The sequence below is a fragment of the Rhizoctonia solani genome, chromosome 6, assembly GCF_016906535.1.
Source record: "Rhizoctonia solani chromosome 6, complete sequence".
Classification (NCBI taxonomy): Eukaryota; Fungi; Basidiomycota; class Agaricomycetes; order Cantharellales; family Ceratobasidiaceae; genus Rhizoctonia; species Rhizoctonia solani.
In genome coordinates this window covers 2,041,701-2,058,121 of record NC_057375.1, presented here as the reverse complement: position 1 = coordinate 2,058,121, position 16,421 = coordinate 2,041,701, and the positions used below count along the sequence as shown (strand labels likewise).

Sequence of the window (16,421 nt, the reverse complement as noted above, 5' to 3'; positions counted from 1 at the left end):
GCATATGGGATGGTAGGTCACCAGACCTTCAACGACGGGTGATAACGGATTACTCGAGTTTACGCTGATAAGAAATGGCTATATGTTTATGCCAACAATTAGAAAAGTTCTATCAGGATCTGTAATGGCGGATTAGCTGAATTTAAGCACAGAGGATTATGAGGTAAACTACTTCTTTTCTGGTAGGCCCCAGCCCCAGGAGAGGAGTAGTCATGATAGGCGCTCGCTTTGAGCTTAACTACCATAGTGTACAGACGGCTACAACCACCCTTCGCTTAATTTCTCACTGACAAAATGGAACAATTAATACACAAAAACAACCGCGCATAGTTCGAGTCGAATAGCCCAAGCAAACAATGAGTTGAATGCTAAGAACCCCCCTCCGCCCCACTGCCTTAGTTAAACCCACCACTACTCGCGCAACCTCTCTAATAACACCGCTGAGCCCCTAATATCTCCTTTACCCAACTTGTCTCTCGCATCCTTCTTGAACCAGGAACGTATCTCTTTGAGATCATCGTAATCCCCTTCGTCCTTGAGCTTTCCAACCACTTCAGCGACGATAAAGCCGCCTTCACCAAGAGCCATAGATACTACATTCTCCTTTCCAGCGACATACATAAACTTCTTAGGCACGCTTTTGGGCGCTTGTTCGGAACGCTCGATGCTTTTGGTTTGCTGGTTATAGTGCCCGCCTTGGACAAGAGTCTTGTAGAGCCGAGAAGCGTGGGAGAGGTTGAGGATATGTGTGGTTATGGTCGGGTCGGATAAATCGGATTCGGGGTCAGGGGGAGCGTATGGGCTTGAGATAGGGGAAAGAAGAGCATCCAGCGCTTTGGATTTGTCTGTACCCGTCGTAATCAAATCAGAGTCAAAACTAGGCTAATAGGACAGGATGCATTCTACCCACCGCCTTGAGCAAATAACATGACTTCACCGACAAAGACGGATGCGCCCCGGTCTCTTACCAATGCCTCTGCGTCGTCCTCGATAGCTTTGACCATCCCGGGGCTTGCTGCAGCCCGTAACTCAGCCCGCCGAATTTCCGGGTCCTTTTTGCTCGTTGTGCCCTGGGCAAAGTCTGTCTGTGATATCGTGCGAAGTAGAGCAGGGGTGAAATGGCGAGGAGTTCTTGGTACGAGGAGGTAGAGGAGAACCCGCCGAGCAAGTGTGCGGGATAACGAAGGAGAAAGGGAGGTGATATCCTACACTCCAATCGTCAATCTTCGTATCATCACAGAGACGAATTGAACTCACTGTAACGAGCGATTTTCCAACTAATTTGGTGTCACTGTAAAGAAAATGAATAAATTAGACCAAAAGGCTAATAAACACGCTCGATTGATGACCTACTCGACCAAATCGAATATTGTAAAGAGCACAAGCTGAGCCTCTTCATCACCGCAAATCTTTTCGATATGCGGTTTGAGCGTTTTGATAATTTGTTTTCGGTCCTACACCCAGAGTAAGATTCGGGGTCTCGAAACGGATAGATTGTGCGGCTAACCTTGGCGGTACCTCTTGCAATAAACTCACGAACTGCTCGACTTCCGTCTTTTGTGTGAACCATTTCGGCAAGTAATTCCTGGCAGCTGGACCCAATGTGCGACCGATTAGCTTCTGATATTATCAAACGGTAAGGCTCATTTCCTACTTACGTATCGAACAATTCCCTTCTTAGTCGTTCCACGTCTTCCTTGTCCGAGTCTTCCAATAGAGCCAGCTCGTTCAAATATTCCCACAAAACTCTGTGTACAATCGAATGGGAAACTGCGCCTTTGTCGGGGTTATTAAATCTGATATGATCAAGCCAGGTCAGATTGAATGGTACGAATAAAATAATAGGAATACGGGGATCCATCCGATGCTCCGTTATGGTCTGGGCAAGGTTAAACTTACATTTGCATCAATGTCTCTGCCACCGACGCTAGTATTCGCTTTCTTCGTTCGGGCGCAGCATGTTCCAATGCGGCCCGTAAACCTCCCTAAGACGAATCGTTAGCTATTGTTCCAAGAAAGTACGAATCCGAGAGTCGTTTCCCCATTTCGGCTGGGTCCGTGAGGTATTGACCGGTAGATACTCACAGTCTGGATTGATGCAGAGTCAAACAAAGCCACCTCCTTCCCATAGAAATCTCTCAATAGCAGATTCCGTTCTCCAGTCGATGCATACAAGTCGAAAGTATCGGCGATGATGGGCGAGGCTTCACGGTGAAGAAGTAATCGAATAACATGGTTATGAAATTCGGATAGAATGGCGGTGCGGTGGGCGTTGCTGTGGGTGTATGAGTTTGAGTACCATATGATAAGAAATACATCACATACCAATACCGTATCAATTTTGTTACGAGAAACTATCGCCGTTTGAGATAAATGCTAATTATAGCTAAATAATCAAATTCCTACCTTTCCGTACTTGTTTTGCGCCAAATCTCGGTATTTGCCCTTGAGCTCCGCGGCTACCTCATCTCGCTCCTTCTGCCCACCATATTTAACCAGCTGGCCGGATGTGAGTTATATTAGCAGATATAGAGTACAGGAATACATACTGTCTGGACAATTCGACTGGCATCATGCTTGAACACGATATCTTGAACGTTCCCTCTGAGTACGTTCATAAGCTCTTCGATGTGCTTTTGTCGTTCAGCACGGGGAATGTCGATCTTGCGAGCTAGTGCCCAGACTCGCTTGGCTTCGACCAGTAAAGCTGAATGGGGCTTTGAAGCTCGGCGCTGAGCTTGAAGCTCCTTTTGTGCTTTATGTCCCTCTCGAGAAGCTATTCAATGCATTCAGCGAATGGATAGCATACGAACGCAATCATACATACCTTGGGGATCCTTAGGAGCCTTGGCGGTTAATGGACCCTCATTAGCCTGTTCGTCTCCTGATTCCAACTCTTGCTCATCCTCCCAATCCTCCTCGTCGCTAACCTCTGATTCCACAACTGGCACTACTTTTGCCGTAACGGGAACGGCCCTTCGCTTGTCATTGCTTTCAACTTTGCTCTTCTTTGCAGCTGGAGCAGAGAGACCAGACGATCCTGTCGCACCACGCTTTTTGGACTGGCTCGATTTCTTTAATTGCGCCATGTGTCTTCCGAGAATGGACGAGAATTGAAGTTTTGTGGCAGGTCACGTGGTTCTAGTCCGTTAAGCGCCGAGATCTGCGAAGGAACATTCCGATCAACTACAACATGAATCAATCGTGTTTGAAGTATTTTTATGTTTGATCGTACTCTGCCAGGTCGGGGACAAGCTGCTCGAAATAGCTTGTCTCATTTGTCCACAAGAGTAGCACCGTGTATTACCTTTATGAACCCGTCAGCTACACTATGAACTTAATCGTGCAGCTGCAAGTGACGAAGTTCATACGGCCCACAATCTTCGGTGCCAACGGTCAAGCCGCCGAAATTCACATGCTCCCCCTGCCTGCTTATTAATCCTTCTCAAAATGGCGATACTGAACAAGAGTTCACATGAAATTCGTACCGCCTCGAATAAGTCCGCCTCCCCGCCTTATAAAGGATACTAGCCATATGGGCATTTTCCAAGTAACGGCAGCCTATCAGTGCCTTCCATATTCCCAAGTTCTGAACTATTCAAAATTATGCTAGGCATAGTCTTCTATCTCTGTTTAACGAGATTCGAACAGAAACTCTTCTGGAGATCGAACTCTCTTGCCGATATCTATATGATATCAACAGTCATACAAGCTCATGGGCACACTTCTGACCACATGGTCTCTATTCACTCACGGAACACTAACGTACGGGCAGCTCGGTTCTGCCGTTCTGCTCGTATGGACCTTAAGCTTTATAACAGCATGATTATTAGGCTCTAGAGATAGATTAGATTGTTATAAAATAACAGGAAGATGATAGTACAGTCATTCCAGGGCATCTACTCCCATATTTGTGCTTTTCCGGCTATTAGTTCTGCTCTTCAAAGGTTACCATGGCTCTCATCCGGGTTCTGGCCAGTATTGCGCTCATGATTGCCTCGGGCGTCGTCGCCGCCCCGTGGTAAGCCTGATTTTAATGGCATATACCACGAAACATTCCAGAGTTCTGAATTGTACGACCGATTTATGTTAGGGATGTTACTTCTCGTCATACCACACACCGTGTTCGCAGTGTCGGGCCATCCAAGGTCAAGCTTACTAGCTACCACCCACCAGCGACCTTCGAGGTAACTCATCTTTGCACTTTTTTGGTGACCAGTAGTACTTACTATATGTGAAAACAGGCTTATGGAGTTGAAGGAGTAGCCCACCCGCTCGCCAAGCGCGGAGTCACAGATGCTTCGTCCGCTGAGGCCGCAAAGAGCTTCCTTGAGGATAAACTCGGTGTCAAGGCCGACGCTCTATCGCATAAGGGGGGCCATGCGTCAGAGGCGACCTCTTTTGAATACTTCCGCCAATCATTGGTATGTAAAAAGTTGTAATTCGGGCAGTTTACTTGTCTCAACGATCTCTCCCTCCATATCTCTCTTTATCTCTCAGAATGGTATTCCGGTCGCGAACGCAGTCGCGAATGTGGCTCTCAAGGGGGACAAGGTCACCTCTTTCGGTGCCAGCTTTGTGAAGCCCAGTAAGTCTGGCATGGATACTTCTGATATTAAGACTCAATAAACTGGTGATAATCAGAGAGCGTTGCTGCGGCCGAGCCCAAGTTGACCAAGGAAGAAGCCATTTCCAAAGCTGAAAACACTACAGGTGCTAAATACAACGACTGGCCGACCAGCCTTGAGGTATTTTCCTTTCCACCCGCCGACTAATAGGATACGGTTCTAATTCCCCCATTATCATTATTATTTTAAAAAAGTACTTTGCTAAAGATAGCGACCACGTTGTCCTCACGCACGTCGTCCAAGTTCGAAACGCCGAGACCTCCGAGTGGTATGAGATATTCGTCGACGCAAACTCGGGAGAAGTCGTCAACGTGATCGACTTTGTATCCGATGCGAGTGTGAGTCCGTTTTCTCCTATACATTTACCAAATGTCTCCAATCTAATTTGAGGCTAGTACCGAGTTGTCCCACTCAACGTTCAAGATCCCGAAAAAGGGTACTCGGTTCAAACAGACCCTGCGGACACAACCGCTTCGCCCAACGGCTGGCATCAAACTGGCTCCACGACTACATCTAATACCTCGGGCAACAACGTTATTTCCTATAAAGCTATCCTTTTGATCGGAACTGCGGGTACCTCGTCGCAGTCCAGTGCGACCAACAACTACGACTACGCATACAACTCGGCAGTTAGCCCAACCACTAGCCCCAACGTCGATGCAGCTCGAGTCAACGCGTTCTATGTCGGAAACATGGTTCATGACTTGACGGTGAGTTTGGTTTGTTTCATGACTCTAACCCTCGTCCGTTTAACCGCGCATGATATTACACTAGTACAAGTACGGTTTCACCGAAGCTGCATATAACTTCCAAAACGACAACTACGGCAAGGGCGGAACTGGAAACGATCGTGTCAAAATATCCGTACAAGACTGGACCGGCTCTAACAATGCCAACTTTGCCACCCCCGCCGACGGCCAGTCTGGCCAAATGCGCATGTATACCTGGACATACACCACACCGAACAGGGACGGCGCCCTCGAAAACGACATTGTCGTCCACGAATATGGCCATGGCGTTTCTAACCGCCTCACCGGTGGTGGGACCGGTCGCTGCTTGCAAACTACCGAGGCTGGTGGGATGGGCGAAGGATGGAGCGATGCACTTGCTGGCATGACGGAGATCAACTCTGCTAAACTAGACGACTTTACCCTAGGCGCATTCGTTACTGGGATAGCAGGCGGTATTCGTAGCTATCCCTACTCGACTAGCAAGACCACCAACCCACTCACGTATGGGTCACTGGCGACTCTTAATGAAGGTGTGTTCGACCCAGGTTGGATATATCAAGCGCCAACTCACGGATTATTTCATAGTACATGATATTGGAGAAGTTTGGGCACTCATTTGGCACGAGATTACGGCGAGCCTTCTCAGCAAATAGTAAGCAAGTTTTCGAATCAGTGATTTTGGGAATCATAAAGTTTAATCCCTTTTGTAAACCAGCGGCTATACTGCGGACAAGTTTGACAGCGAGGGTACTGGAGGCAATATTAAAGCCATGTATGCGCTTATTCATCTATGATTGATTTGCACTAACCCCGCATTCCACTAAGGCACTTGTTCATCAACGCATTCAAACTTCAACCCTGCAGCCCGACATTCCTGACCGCTCGTGATGGTATGCTAGCATGCGTTATTCACCTGGGCCTATTCACTAATGGATCACCATGCTCCCACCAATAATTAGCTATTATTCAAGCGGACGCAGATAAGTATGGGGGTGAAAACAAGTGTTTGCTCTGGCAGGCATTCGCTAAGCGCGGACTGGGATCCGGTAAGCGAATTCACTTGATTATTCGAGCATCTTGGCTTACTCGATCGCAGGCGCAACCTCCGCCAAAGTAGACAACACTCAAGTTCCATCGGGCTGCTAGACCTCGCAGGACCTGATCGATTTTATGAAGGACAAATGGCAAAAAGTGTATCTTCCAGTGAATCGTGAATCAAATATATCTCAAACATTTTGCACTACTGTTAACAACCAAGCGATGTATAAGTGTGAGACCAACATATTCCGCCCACAGAACCAACAAACCATATACGGTAATTTTAAGTCGTTGCAAAAAGTGTATGTACCACTCAACTGGTTCCCTCTGACTCCCAGACACATAATTAAATGGTGGTTTGGGTGTATGTGGCCCACTCAAGTATCCAGTAAACATTCGTGGAATAGGGAATAAACAGACAAACAGTCTCCAATGGGATACACACTTCGTATAATTGTTCCTCAATTTCTTGCACCTTTCCAGTCCTGGAAATGAAGTACCAAATACTCTTTATCTGGGAAGGGAAAGGGCTTGAACCCTACTTTAAGGTAAAATGCGCGTGCATTATGATTTTTGGAGTCTGAGATCTCAGTGTTAGGTTGAAAGTGATATCTCCCAAAGCCAAGAACTCACCTATCCCCACGAATAATGCTGACTGACCCTCAGCCTTCAAAGCCTTGACAGCTTGATCTATTAACTTTACACCCCAGCCTTGTCTCTGCGCAGAAGGGAGCAGATTAATATGAATATGGGCAGGTGATATATCCACTAGTGCCTGCGGTCGAATTAATGGCTTGTGTATGCGATTGATCACACCTTGATCGCGTTCAGTCGCGTCTGAGGGGTAAGGGTTGTTGGGATATTTAATACGCAATGGAGGGTAGGACTCTTGTTCTGCAGCTGCTTCGTGACGCCTAGAGTCCGAAGTAGCAAGTAAATACCCTAGTACAACTCCCTTGCCTTCGTCCACAGTATCGACAAGAACAAAACCAAATGTAGAAGTCAACTTCAAGTACGGTTCAATATAAAGCCCTTGGAGAAGCTCAGGATAATGGTGCAGTGACTCGGCAGATTGTCCAGCGTTTGCGGTCAATAGGCATATTCTAGAAAGTTCTTTGATATCTTCAAGGGTTGCTATACGAATCGACAGTTGGTTGTTGGAGGATTCGGCCATGGTTGAGGAGGGTGGTTTACCTCAGGACCCCTAATTATTGGGGAGGAGGCTTCATCCGCTTCCGGACATGGGTCCTATTGGGCGGGGGGGCTGAGGCATCGTTTTTTCCGGACATGAAGCCTAGGTTGGAGGGGGGTAGGCATCGTGCAAATCCGGACATGGAGGGGTCGCCGCGGGCGAGGCATCTTCCGTTTCCGGACATCACGTGAGGGTCGATCGGCAGTCGATCGGCCGGGTGATTATTTCCCCGGGTCTGGCACCGTAACAGGAACAATTTGATCGCAACGATACTCAACCCATAGCCCCGATCGAGAGCTGTGTCACATACCTAGTATAATGACATGCTGTATTTACTAGTTCAAATTGAACACGTTGCATGCCCTTTCCGTTTTAAGTTTGAAGCCCCGGGTATATGCGCACGCATTTGGTGTAAAAATTCCAACGCTCGGGGTTCTTTCGTTATCTTCGCATGCATAAAATTTTTGCTGCTCTTTTACGTGACCATAGCTAGAGTCAAAACCCCTTTGCATTTAACTCTCAATCTCATACGAGTGCCATGGGGAGCCTAGGCGAACTATCTGCACGCAATATCATTGTATCCGGGAAGGATATAATCGAACGGAACAACATCCTTTCTATCCCGGGTACTTTCTTGAATTTACTCCCTGCATTTGATGCCCCAGTCCCCGATGCTCTTCAATTCGCTTTTCCACCTCTCAATAACAATTCATCCCAAAAAATCGAGCCTTCTGCAACCCGTTTCCATGACCATTTGCCCGCGGCAGTTGGCGTGGATCTCATTGGTCATTCAATCCCCGACACTTCGCTCTGCCGATCTCTGCAAAGGGAATGGCCAAGTGTAAAGCACAGTGGTGTCTACTCGATATTCCATGTGACAAACGACGGGAAAGTTCATTACTACCCGGTCTGGATATTGACCTGGTGGGAATTACTGCTGTCGGCCCGGCAGAAACAAGAACAATGGCGTAGTGCATACAGTTGGCTATCCCAAGCCAAATCAACCTCAGATCACCCGGCTGCTTTGAAAGTTTATATAAAGGCATTGGATTATATATCGCATATAGGATGGGACACCGCAATTCCGTTTGAAACTCGATGTTCGGCCGCTGACTTAACATTCTTTCTCTCCAACGATTGGTTAGCAACTCGACACATTGATTGGATGCTTGAATCAGTACAGCTCCGCTTTGAATCATGCAAGCAAGGCGAAAATCGATTGGAATCACCCCAAAACTCAGTTATTTTCTACTCGCCCGAAGTTCTCCGCAGCATTATTCGACGATTTGAAACCATTCCACCAAATATTTCGCCCGAAGCAATTCCTCGATTTCTTTCCCCGCTTCAAAAGCGTATTCACGATGGGGAGCGCCCACGCCTCTATACGGTCTACAACTACTCCGATGTGCACTGGATTGCGCTGGAGGTTGACTTCAACCGGCAGGTCATTCGCTACGGCGACTCAATGGGTGGTTCGCGAAGTTCGGCCCGCGTTCGAAATATAATAAAAGCCTGGCTGAAGGCGACGTGGGATTATGACAGCTTTGCGTGCGAACAGATGCCGTGCGGCACTCAATTGGACGATGCAAGTTCCTGTGGGGTTTGTGCGGTCAATACCATCAAAAGACAGGTCTTTGAAGACCCATTATGGGATGAAGACCTCGCCTCAGCATATCGGGCTTCAAAATTTGTGGAAATAGCACACCGAGTGTTACACTTAAATGTAAGATTATCTGCGCGTGTATAATTGTCTCTCTGCGTGTACTAAACATATGGGTTTATCAGAGGTCTAATTCTGTTATTGAACTCCCTGTGCCATTATCGCGCATATTGGCCGATTCGTTAGCTGGGTCGATTGAACCAGGTTCACCCAACCCTAACCCTCCATCTCCCCATCTAGCTCCTGCTTACCTTTCCTCCGATGATGATTTCTTCAACAGGGTATCTTCGGATACAGATGAGAAGATCGAATTGAACGCCTTAACCTTAGCCGATGACCAGACTGACGGGGAGGCGACGGACGATCCAGAGCCAGTGCATCAAAACCAGGCTTTGATAGGCCTGGGCTCAGATTTAGACTCGGACCCGGATTCGAACTCTAGCTCTGAGAGTTTGAAACGTCCAAAAAAACGACAAAAGTCTGGAAAGTCTACAGCACATACCCGGACCGTCTTAGGAGCCGTTCGCAAAGGAAGCTTTCGAATTGACGACCGTCGGTGGGCTTGGTTCGTGGCTACAATTAAAGAGCTTGATAACCACGCCGTTCTGGATCGCGATAATCCATTAACCGTACGACATTCAACATGCGGGAATACATTCAAAATGCGACAGCCATATGATACCAAAAATTTTAAACTACATGTTCAAGCCAAAACTTGCATACTGCAGACGACAGGAGCAAAAAGCTCAAAAAAGTCCGATGGCGCGGGAATGCTCCCCCTCACCTCATTTGCTGGTTTTAAACGATGTTCTGATCGCTCTATTGGCTCAGGGCCACACACTTCTACGGCCGCACTGGCTTCTCAGCAAGAGATCGAGCGGGTGTGCCCGGGTATCTCAGAAGAAGATATGCCGGGTATATCTAATTACTTGCTTCGAACTATGTATATTGGGGGAGGAAGCCGCGCATATAAGCACTTTGCGGATGCTCTTTATTCAGCGCCGTATGCCAAACTTAAAGCGGCGGAGCAACAAAATGTTCAAAATGAAGCTCACGGGAATGTTGCCTGGCGTGTGGATGAGTCCCGTAATGTAGTTACTGCATCAAACTGTACTCGCATTGCTTGAACGGTGCCTACTGTAGATGGCAAATTGGGTCTATGCAAAAACTGTGCGGCTCTGTTGGATCTCAAAGGTTTCAAAGCTTCTGTACAATATGAAGCAAGGCCGAATCAAAAGTTTACAAATAGGCGATGGATCAGGGCATCCTCAAGTATGCAGTTTGCAAAGGTACACAGCGTGTATGAAATTATTGTCAACAAAGTACGTTACATTTAGTAACTTACATTCTTTTTAAAGAAGAATTTGATCATTTTAGGATGAGAGAACGCCGGCACAACGGTTCCTTTTGCAGGTCCTTAAAGGAGAAATGAAAGATCGTAAAATATTCTGTGGAATGGTTGAGGTAATGGCAATGATGGACAACAAGGCACTTCGTGGAGTCGGCCTCCAAAATGCCAAATACCCTCCCAACTTCAACCAGTTCTGTCATGAGATTGCTAACATCTCACCACTTGCATACCACACATTCCGTAGTATTTTTGGGGGCCGAACTACGTCAAACTTTCGGTATGTGTCATTTATTACTATCTGGTTATGGTCTATTAATAGCCTTTGCAGAGTAATTAGAGGTTGAGAGCGCCGTTTCCCGCTAGCAATTGATGACAGTGTTTTTGACATTGCGCAAAGTTATTTTTCTTCAATTAATTACACAGGTCCGGTGTGCCTATCATGCGACAACACCAAGCTCCTTCCTGCTCTTAAGACTTACTATGACACCAGTGCAAAACAATGGTACTTGCTTGGAGGAACTACAGGTGCAATCGCAATTGCAAGCACTGAGGAACTAACATCAGTTATCAAGGGTGGGAAGGTTTCTAAGGCTTCAAAGGTATAGTTCTTCTAAGCTTACACTCGTGCTGGGTTTGGGCCTGATTGCTTTTATAGCTTTGGCTCTGGGTTTTACAGGTCCCATTACCGCATATACCCCCTCTAGCAATAGCCGCACTGCCAATTGCATCAAACGTTACTACCCAGTCGCTTACCGGCCACTCAAAGCTTATCATCCAAGGATTGCTTGCCCAGGGGATACACGTCATTTCATATGCTACAGATGGGAGCGCTATTGAACAAAACATACAAGAAGCACTCTTTATGTCTATGGATGGGTATTGCCACTATACTGTTCCACACCCTTCGCAGCGGCTTCCTAATAGCCTAACCACTCTAGATCCTTTAGATTTTAAACTTGGCCTCCTAGATGGCAAGACTAAGAATAACCCATGTATAATCATCCAGGATAGCAAACACGCGCTCAAAACCCTACGTAACAACCTGTACTCAGGTGCTTGGCTTTTAGTGATGGGTTCCAAAATATCAATGTATTCTCAAGTTTGCAAGATTGCTGAAGACCCCGACTCAACCCTCCATTGTTGCAACGTGGAGAATAATGATTGACAGGACAACGGCTCTACTGAATGTGTATTCAACCAGCTCACACTTGCATTTGTAGTCCACAAACAACCTCAGTACCTTGGCTTAGCAGTGTATCTATACATATTGGGTGAAATTGGCAACGTGTACCAGAGCCAACACATTTTGCATGCAGATTGTCTATGGATGGTACTACAAGTGAAATTTTTCTTAGATTTCTGGCAACAATTTCTTCAAACCTCTGGCTATTCACTTTCACGTTATTTCATTTCACAGCAGGCTTCCAACATCTTAACAACAATAATTGAGGGCTTAATATTACTCATCTATGCTTATCGTGACTATATGCCAGAGGGGACCCCGCTTTTACCTTGGTTGCACTCAAGTGAAGCCTGCAAACACTTTTTTGGAGAAATGCAAAAACTTGTTCCAGATTTTACATATCTTGATTTCATTTTCTCTGTGCCCAAACTTTGAGTTCTGCTCCGCGCATCCTATCGACAAAGTCCCAAGTTTTCTACATCGTCAACAGAGCATAAAAAAAAAGCAACCGGGTATCACCACACATACATGGACTCAACAAACACCAACTTGTTGGTCCTGGCAAACTTCCCAACAGACGGCAAAATTGCAGAAATTGCGTATATTGCATATTGCAAAGCTATTCTACTTGCTCAGGCGGTGAATGTACTCCCCGATGATTTGGTTCCTGTAACAACACCGGAGCACACAGGTTTGTTTAATGAATCTGACAACAAAATCAACCCCAAGCTTGACGCAGTCACAACAGAATCACTATCCTCAAGTGAAGCGTTTCAGGAACTAATTGAGCTTGTGGACGCTCACAACCTTCCACTCAAATCAATTTCTATCCAGCGTGATAACTTAGTATACGCTAATGCAGCTCTTCAGACCAAAGCTTCAGCACTCATGTAAGTGCATAAATTATCTCTAATTTATTTGCAGGCGCCTGACAATCCTCCCCTATTAGTGACAACCTTCCCGGGGAAAATGGCGCCAATATACATCTTGATGGTACAACCATCAAAGGGCACACGAGGTCAACTGTGGACGCAATTGACCCTAATCTTCTTGAGTTGCAAATTCAAGATATCAACAAAGAAACCTTCTCCAACCAACGCTCTTCTATTGAGCTCAATCTTGACGTCTTAGTACAGATCCAACAGCGCCATCAAAATCCACGTGCGCTCAAGAGTAGCAAAAATTACGCAAAAATTAAGTCAGGCATGAGCATATATTGTGTTGCTTCTGTACCTACACTGGTGGCTGATATATGACAATATTTAGCTCTTAGAATATGCCACCTCCCAACAAGGGCAGGTGCTTCCGGCTTCATCAACATCTCAAAGTGCATCAAGGGGGTTGTCAACAGAGACAGCTCATGCGTCGCTAGCTTGCTCGTTGCTGCAGACATTGCGCAACCACAAACTGTCTAGTCATAAGATATCCCCCCGCCTACAACGCTGGATTGCGAGCGGGGGTGAGACGGATGGACAGTTTAAGGGCAACACTGCTAATGCTAAAAAAGCTGCAGAGGCCCGCGCAACCTCCGTAAGTGTTTCAACCTTGTTACTTCACTAACAAAGCATTGTAAATAACTAAATATTTCATAGTATGTGAAAAATCGACGTGATTGTTTGCGGCAATGCGGCATGCCTAAGTTACTTGAAGACATTGCCACGGCGCGCATCACTATCATTGACCCAATCAAATCCAGGACTTTTGTCTGGATTATGTTGGAGAAACAGATTGTGCTTGGACAAGGTAAGTTTTAAATAAGTCGCATATGGACAAGCTCAGACTAGATATCACAGTTATGGCTATATACATTAAGGAGGGCGGACACAACGGAATGAACCTATGGGTCCCACAAACCCCCCATCTTGGTCACATCTTGTATGTTGCTGTACAAGTATACCAAAAGGTTGGCTCACGGGCTAAATACCGTGCTATCCACCTTGGTCGGCCAATGGAGATCCCGTACTACCAACTTGTACCGACAAACAAGCTCTTGATGCGCGTCGGCTTTGTAAATGCGCCAGGCTCAGACACTGAAGAGGTGGAATTGAAAGACCGTCACCTTATTGAGGAGAGGGATGAACTGGTGCATCTTTTACCCTGGGTAGAGAAGGCTGGCATACTGCAAGTGGGCTCAAAAACTGGAGCGGGACCGTAAAAAAATATGTTTATACATATATGTCTATATATACATTTAAGCGCTGGGCGCATACCGGCTGAGGCATCATTCAGTTTCCGGACATGGGGGGTCCGAGGTCCGAGGCTTCCTTGGGTTTCGGACATGGGTCCTATGGACCGTCGCCGAAAAGCTTCCGGACATGAACACTAGTAGACGGCCGGATTCCGGATGAAGCCTCCCCGGGGATAATGGGGGGTCCTTTTACCTCGCGATCACGTGGTAGTTTGGCGCTTCTCTTCATTTGGTGTTAGGAGTAACCTCCCGGTCATAAATAACCTTTTCACCTATTCTCTGATCGGTAAAAAGAGCGCCCTGATCATTTCTCATCTAGTTGAAGACTTAGTAATCTGTATAGAGGCTTGGTCCTTTCAAAAGCTACAGGCACGACGTTTAATTAGTACTCAGCGGCGTCGAGAAATAAATTGTAACAGAATGGCAAGTGACACATTGAACGGTCTTCTGAGATTTATGTTTCAGTTCCCTTAAAGCTATTGCTTTATGTGCCACCTGAGTATGCATTGGGCTGTCGATGGATCTTTATTTATCAAAACAAAATTTGTGACAGACTTGGGCTACTGGACAAACAACAAGTCCATATCGATTGGATGGGAGCCAGAAAGCTTTTAGGCAATAGTATAAGCAAAGAAACGGAGCGAGGTAATCGGCAATCAATGCCACAACTAACCTGGGGACGTTGGTCAAATTTACCCTTGAGCTCGTTAAAGATAGCCTTCAGTAGTTGGTTGTACGTCAACTCGGGGAATTTGTCTGAGAAACGCTTGATCAATTATAACGCTCATCTGAGTTATAAATAGTAACCTACGGAACGCTCGAATAAATGCATATGAGAGTGCTCCACTGGGGAGCCCACCAAACCGGGCGTCGCTGCTGAATTGGTTATCACGACAACTGTAGGAGCAGAGATCAGTAACACATTCCACGTTCTCTGTAGTTATATGCGTACCCAGACAAGGATACCTGTAAATGAAAATTGAATTCCTATCCTGACACGCGTCAAACTTGGTCACGTACCACATCAGCAGGAGACCATTTGTATCGTTTTTGATGATCTTCGGTACCAAGAGCTTCAGCTTCGGCATCCTCCTGGAGGTCTTCGGGCGCCTTGATCGTGCCGCCAGTCTCGTACTAACTATATTTGAATAAACTGTATGAATCCTTGAGCCAAATACGCACTGTCCATGGCAGGTCTGTAAGGTGAAAGCTCCAGTCTTCCTCTCCATAGGTATAAGCAATGGCGACTCACCTAACACCGAGCCACTATGACACGAATCAAACAGTGCAGTCAGACCTGCCCCTTCGGGTAATGGTTTGACTAATAGATCATATAGTTCCTGTTTATGATCGAACAAATTTCATTCAAATTATGAACAAAAAGTCTCACGTCGTCGACGATAACTCCGGCATTTTCGTAATCAGTTGGACAGATCGCTAAAAAGGAATTAGCATCATAAAGTTACAGCTGAGAAAAAGTACGGACACTCATCCTTGCCATCCCATTCGTCTCCATCATGGTCATCTTGATTACTTCGGGGTGCTGAGTTACCAGCGACTCAGAAACGATACTACTTACCCTCCATGACCAGAATCTAAGATGGTTTTGAGTTGAGAATTGTAACGTTATGAGGCGCATGCTTACAGAAGAAGAACAGAGAATCGTCAGCCTCAGCATCTCCGACCAACCAATCGATGTACTCGATCTATTTTCTAGGAATCAATTCAAAATGTCCAGACCAATAATGGATATATTCACCATTGCTTCACGAGTTGGTTGAGCTTCTCCAATCTCTCCATGAGTGCTTTCGTCATCAGCAAGGACGCATATGTCTGCTTCGTCATACTGAAAATGGTCTGCATGCATCTCTATTTTAGAAACTGAAAGAGACTGCGAGCAAATTGTCCATGCCTATCAAAAAGCGCTTGATGTTGAAAACGTCGTTGATGCAGCCATTCAATGGGGCAGAGCTACCGGGATAATTGCAGCCAATGAGAAGTGCTTTGCGTTTACCTGTAGCCTGGGAGAGACGAAAGTAGAGTGGTTGCACCTCTTCCCCATCTTCGTTATAAACGACGGGCCCATAATGCTGCCGTTCTTCATCAGGCTGATGGATATCGTCGGGTGGCGTGGGCAAATCATATTCATTTCCACTCTCGTCGTCGAGAGGAAACATGTGCTGAAACTGAGCGTAACCATATTCTTCAGGTTGAGTAGGCCCCTCATCTTCTTCGTATTCACTATTGCATTTATATGAAAAGGAGTCACTATGTCTGGTAACCATACAAGCTGGCAAATATACTCACGACATGATGACTGTAGCTCACTGGGTTATCTATAGAGAGTAAGCCCACGCGAAGAGTTTTTATAACTGCTGTAGACTGGATGAACATGTGACATCCTTGATATATAGTTGGCCGTCTCCATCATTGGTGCCCTGAGTATTGCT

General features: G+C 46.3%; 6 protein-coding genes across 6 annotated transcripts; 3 read left to right on the top strand and 3 right to left on the bottom strand.

Annotated features, from left to right (window-relative positions):
* Nucleotides 1–411: 411 nt before the first annotated feature.
* Nucleotides 412–3,089, bottom strand: RhiXN_06064 (pumilio homology domain family member 4; the record flags this gene model as incomplete). Its single annotated transcript, XM_043325880.1, has 12 exons — nucleotides 412–845; nucleotides 911–1,205; nucleotides 1,258–1,291; nucleotides 1,354–1,454; nucleotides 1,508–1,592; nucleotides 1,659–1,796; nucleotides 1,900–1,985; nucleotides 2,086–2,275; nucleotides 2,326–2,354; nucleotides 2,407–2,499; nucleotides 2,550–2,776; nucleotides 2,828–3,089. The coding sequence occupies 12 exons, from the start codon at nucleotides 3,087–3,089 to the stop codon at nucleotides 412–414; spliced, it is 1,974 nt and encodes a 657-aa protein (XP_043181312.1).
* An 864-nt stretch (nucleotides 3,090–3,953) lies between these two features.
* RhiXN_06063 (extracellular metalloproteinase MEP) lies at nucleotides 3,954–6,505 on the top strand (the record flags this gene model as incomplete). Its single annotated transcript, XM_043325879.1, has 13 exons — nucleotides 3,954–4,021; nucleotides 4,094–4,187; nucleotides 4,245–4,424; nucleotides 4,501–4,588; nucleotides 4,645–4,748; nucleotides 4,823–4,966; nucleotides 5,024–5,338; nucleotides 5,403–5,889; nucleotides 5,945–6,011; nucleotides 6,075–6,131; nucleotides 6,185–6,249; nucleotides 6,319–6,405; nucleotides 6,456–6,505. 13 exons carry the CDS (start codon nucleotides 3,954–3,956, stop codon nucleotides 6,503–6,505), a joined length of 1,806 nt encoding a protein of 601 aa, XP_043181311.1.
* Nucleotides 6,506–6,858: 353 nt separating this feature from the next.
* Nucleotides 6,859–7,571, bottom strand: RhiXN_06062 (GNAT family acetyltransferase; the record flags this gene model as incomplete). The annotated part of the gene is made up of 2 exons (XM_043325878.1): nucleotides 6,859–6,977; nucleotides 7,031–7,571. The coding sequence occupies 2 exons, from the start codon at nucleotides 7,569–7,571 to the stop codon at nucleotides 6,859–6,861; spliced, it is 660 nt and encodes a 219-aa protein (XP_043181310.1).
* A 556-nt stretch (nucleotides 7,572–8,127) lies between these two features.
* RhiXN_06061 (uncharacterized protein) lies at nucleotides 8,128–11,765 on the top strand (the record flags this gene model as incomplete). The annotated part of the gene is made up of 7 exons (XM_043325877.1): nucleotides 8,128–9,312; nucleotides 9,375–10,335; nucleotides 10,393–10,571; nucleotides 10,627–10,877; nucleotides 10,929–10,939; nucleotides 11,024–11,199; nucleotides 11,256–11,765. The coding sequence occupies 7 exons, from the start codon at nucleotides 8,128–8,130 to the stop codon at nucleotides 11,763–11,765; spliced, it is 3,273 nt and encodes a 1,090-aa protein (XP_043181309.1).
* A 546-nt stretch (nucleotides 11,766–12,311) lies between these two features.
* RhiXN_06060 (uncharacterized protein) lies at nucleotides 12,312–13,938 on the top strand (the record flags this gene model as incomplete). Its single annotated transcript, XM_043325876.1, has 5 exons — nucleotides 12,312–12,673; nucleotides 12,733–12,913; nucleotides 13,050–13,313; nucleotides 13,376–13,526; nucleotides 13,577–13,938. 5 exons carry the CDS (start codon nucleotides 12,312–12,314, stop codon nucleotides 13,936–13,938), a joined length of 1,320 nt encoding a protein of 439 aa, XP_043181308.1.
* A 593-nt stretch (nucleotides 13,939–14,531) lies between these two features.
* On the bottom strand, nucleotides 14,532–16,283 carry RhiXN_06059 (ICE-like protease (caspase) p20 domain protein; the record flags this gene model as incomplete). Its single annotated transcript, XM_043325875.1, has 14 exons — nucleotides 14,532–14,579; nucleotides 14,645–14,727; nucleotides 14,783–14,868; nucleotides 14,924–14,937; nucleotides 14,992–15,105; nucleotides 15,154–15,167; nucleotides 15,224–15,311; nucleotides 15,362–15,408; nucleotides 15,458–15,504; nucleotides 15,551–15,566; nucleotides 15,617–15,677; nucleotides 15,731–15,817; nucleotides 15,864–16,212; nucleotides 16,279–16,283. The coding sequence occupies 14 exons, from the start codon at nucleotides 16,281–16,283 to the stop codon at nucleotides 14,532–14,534; spliced, it is 1,059 nt and encodes a 352-aa protein (XP_043181307.1).
* Between the last annotated feature and the right edge of the window lie 138 nt (nucleotides 16,284–16,421).